Raw genomic sequence first — 3430 nt, 5'->3', positions numbered from 1 at the left:
GGAAAAGTGAAAGCCCAGAGAAACTCCAGACTGAATCAAGTGACAGACCATCTGCCCCCAGTCTTCACTCACCCCCTTGCGTCAGGGAACTCACTCTGTTCTACCAGAGGAAAGCAGAAATACTCAGGGTTTCTCCTATCCAAGAACAGCAGGAGCAACATGGGGCAATATTATAAAGAAAACCTCAGAAATCTTAAACACAGAAGCATGTTCATGTGTGTTACAGACCAGGGTGTATGGGAATTGGTTTTTTTTTTGGTCTCAGGTAACTCCCCCAATTCCTCACTGTCCTTTTCTCAATGAACAGGTCCCAATAACCAGCCCCAGCGAATGTCCAACAGCAGCTCCATCAGCCACTTCCTCCTGCTGGCACTGGCAGACACGCGGCAGCTGCAGCTCCTGCACTTCTGCCTCTTGCTGGCCATCTCCCTGGCTGCCCTCCTGGGCAACGGCCTCATCATCAGCGCCGTAGCCTGCGGCCACCACCTGCACACGCCCATGTTCTTCTTCCTGCTCAACCTGGCCCTCGCTGACCTGGGCTGCATCTGCACCACTGTCCCCAAAGCCATGCACAATTCCCTCTGGGACACCAGGACCATCTCCTATGCAGGGTGTGCTGCACAGGTCTTTTTTTTCATGTTCTTCATCACAGCAGAGTTTTATGTCCTGACCATCATGTGCTACGACCGCTACGTGTCCATCTGCAAACCCCTGCACTACGGGACCCTCCTGGGCGGCAGAGCTTGTGCCCACATGGCAGCAGCTGCCTGGGCCAGTGCCTTTCTCTATTCACTACTGCACACAGCCAATACATTTTCGCTGCCCCTGTGCCATGGCAATGCCCTGGGCCAGTTCTTCTGTGAAATCCCACAGATCCTCAAGCTCTCCTGCTCCAAATCCTCTGTCCGGGAGCTGGGGCTCATCACAGTTAGTGTCTGTTTCGCACTCGGTTGTTTTGTGTTCATTGTTTTCTCCTATGTGCAGATCTTCAGGGCTGTGCTGAGGATCCCCTCTGAGCAGGGAAGGCACAAAGCCTTTTCCACCTGCCTCCCTCACCTGGCTGTGCTCTCCCTGTTCCTCAGCACTGTCATGCTTGCCTACCTGAAGCCCCCCTCTATCTCCTCCCCATCCCTGGATCTGTCACTGTCAGTTCTGTACTCGGTGGTGCCTCCAGCCCTGAACCCCCTCATCTACAGCCTGAGGAACCAGGAGCTCAAGGCTGCAGTGTGGAGACTGATGACTGGACACTTTCAGGGACATTAAACTGCTGGCCAGTGTCATCAAATCACTTGTAATAAAAGTAATCTTTGATACTTCTTGTTGGTTTCATTTTGGAGGTTCTTTTTCTTTGTTTGACTTTTTTAATCTTGTCCACAAAGAAATGTCATTGTTTGTGCCATTTCTCCTTTTGTTTCTCTCCACCTTCCCTGTGGCCACAGACTGTGTCAATAAGGGGCTGCACTCTTGGTGGCTATAAAGGAACTAAAGGATCTCCCAGCAAACTTTTCTGCAGAGATGCACTTTTTTTGCATTCTCTGGTGCTGCAGCAGCAATGTCTATGTGCAGAGGTGAGGGCAGGTCAGTGCTGGCACAGCAGCTTTGGTCTTGCTGGCCACACCATTCCTGATCCAAGCCAGGAGCCATTTGCCTTCTTGGCCACCTGGGCACACTGCTGGCTCATGTCCAGCCTGCTGTCCATCAGCCCCTGCAGGACCCTTTCTGCCTGGCTACTGTCCAGCCACTCTGTCCCCAGCCTGTAGCACTGGGGCCAAATTGCAGGGCCTGGCCCTTGGACTTGTTAAACCTCACCTTTTTGGATTCATCCCCTGGATCCAGCCTTTCCAGGTCCCTGTGCAGAGGCCTCCTACCCTCCAGCAGATCCACACTCACACCCAGCTTTGTGTCCTCTGCAAAGATGTCCTTGGTTCCATGGGGCCCCTCAGTGTCACAATGGCCTCTTGGTCACACCAGGCCCTGCACTGACACCCTGGTCTCCTTGGTTCCATGTGTCCATGCAGAGCAACAATGGTCTCCTTGGTTCCATGGGCTTCACAGTGGCACAATGTTCTCGTTGGTGCTGCAGTTTCACAGTGGCCCCTTGGTTCCATGGGGCCCCAGGGTGTCACAATTTCCCCATGGTCACATGAGGTCCCACACTGTCACCATGGTCTCTGTGGTTCCACAAGTCCCCTCAGTGCCACATTGCACTCCTTGTTTCCACGAGGCCACACAGTGTCACAACAATCTTCCAGATTCCTTGAGGCCCCATGGTGTCACAGTGTCCCCTTGGTTACACAGGATCCTGCAGTGTCACAATGTCCCCTTGGTTCCACGAGGCCCTGCAGTGTCAAAAGGGCCCCTTGGTTCCACTGGGCCCTGGAGTCTCCCAATGGTCTCCCTGGTTTCACAGTGTCAAAATGGTGAAACCCCTTGGTTATACAAGGCCCTGCAGTGTCACAGTGGCCTCTGTGGTTCCACAAGAACCCAGAGTGTCACGGTGCACGCCCTGGCTCCATTTGGCCCCGCAGCACCACAATGCACCCCTGGTTCTATGGAGCTGCACAGTGTCACCATGGTCCTTTTAGTTCCATGAGGCCCCACAGTGTCACAATGGTCCCTGTGTCCCCCTGAGTGTCCCAGTCATCACAGAATGACAGGATCAAATAAGCTGGAAAAGACCTTTGGGATCATCAAGTCCAACCAATGCCCCAATACTGCCTTGTCACCCAGACCTTGACACTAATTGCCACTGAAGAGGGACAGTGACTCCGCCACCTCCCCCCTGGCCAGCCCATTCCAATGCCCACTCACCCTTTCAGTGAAGAACTTCCTCCTATTGTCCAGCCCAAACCTCCCCTGGTGCAGCTTAAGGCTGTGTCTTCTTTTCCTGCCCTCCAGCACATCCACACTCACACCCAGCCTGGTGTCATCTGCAAATTTGTGAATGGTGGACTGGATCCCCTCAGCCAGATCATCAGTGAAGATATTAAACAGGACTGAGCCCAACACGGATCCCTGGGGGACAACACCAGTGCCTGGACACCAGCTGGGTGCAGCACCATCCCCACCACTGTCTGGGCCCAGCCTCAGCCAGTTCTTAATTCTCCCAGTGAGGAGGGAACCTGCCCAAGCCATGGGCTGCAGCTTTTCCAAGGAATGCTGTCAGAGACAGTCAAAGGCTTTGCTGAATTCCAGGCACACAACATCCACAGCTTTTCCTACATCCACAGGTTGGTCACCTGGTCATAAAAGGAGACCAGGCCTGGAGTTCCCAAGATACTACTTCCAGCCCTTCTTGGGGATGGGCTCACACTGGCACCTCCAGTCCTCTGGGACCTCCCTGGTGAGCCAGGACTGATGGTAAATGATGGAGAGCAGCTTGGGGAGCTCATCCACCAGCTCCCTCATCCCTCTGGGATGGATCCCATCT

The 3430-nt window shown here is 53.9% G+C and overlaps 1 protein-coding gene across 1 annotated transcript; it reads left to right on the top strand.

The window, feature by feature from the left end:
- The first annotated feature begins 330 nt into the window (after window positions 1-330).
- On the top strand, window positions 331-2737 carry LOC132334976 (olfactory receptor 14C36-like). The gene is made up of 2 exons (XM_059861098.1): window positions 331-1248; window positions 2687-2737. The coding sequence occupies exons 1-2, from the start codon at window positions 331-333 to the stop codon at window positions 2735-2737; spliced, it is 969 nt and encodes a 322-aa protein (XP_059717081.1).
- Window positions 2738-3430: the final 693 nt, after the last annotated feature.

This window comes from Haemorhous mexicanus, chromosome 16 (genome assembly GCF_027477595.1).
Source record: "Haemorhous mexicanus isolate bHaeMex1 chromosome 16, bHaeMex1.pri, whole genome shotgun sequence".
Classification (NCBI taxonomy): domain Eukaryota; kingdom Metazoa; phylum Chordata; class Aves; order Passeriformes; family Fringillidae; genus Haemorhous; species Haemorhous mexicanus.
This window is presented reverse-complemented; position numbering and strand designations above follow the sequence as displayed.

Excerpts from the sequence above, each read along its gene's own strand:
- LOC132334976 (XM_059861098.1), top strand. The coding sequence starts at position 331 with ATGTCCAACAGCAGCTCCATCAGCCACTTCCTCCTGCTGGCACTGGCA. Across the intron at positions 1,249-2,686 it reads GGAGACTGATGACTGGACAC|ATCATCAAGTCCAACCAATG; the intron begins TTTCAGGGACAT and ends AAGACCTTTGGG.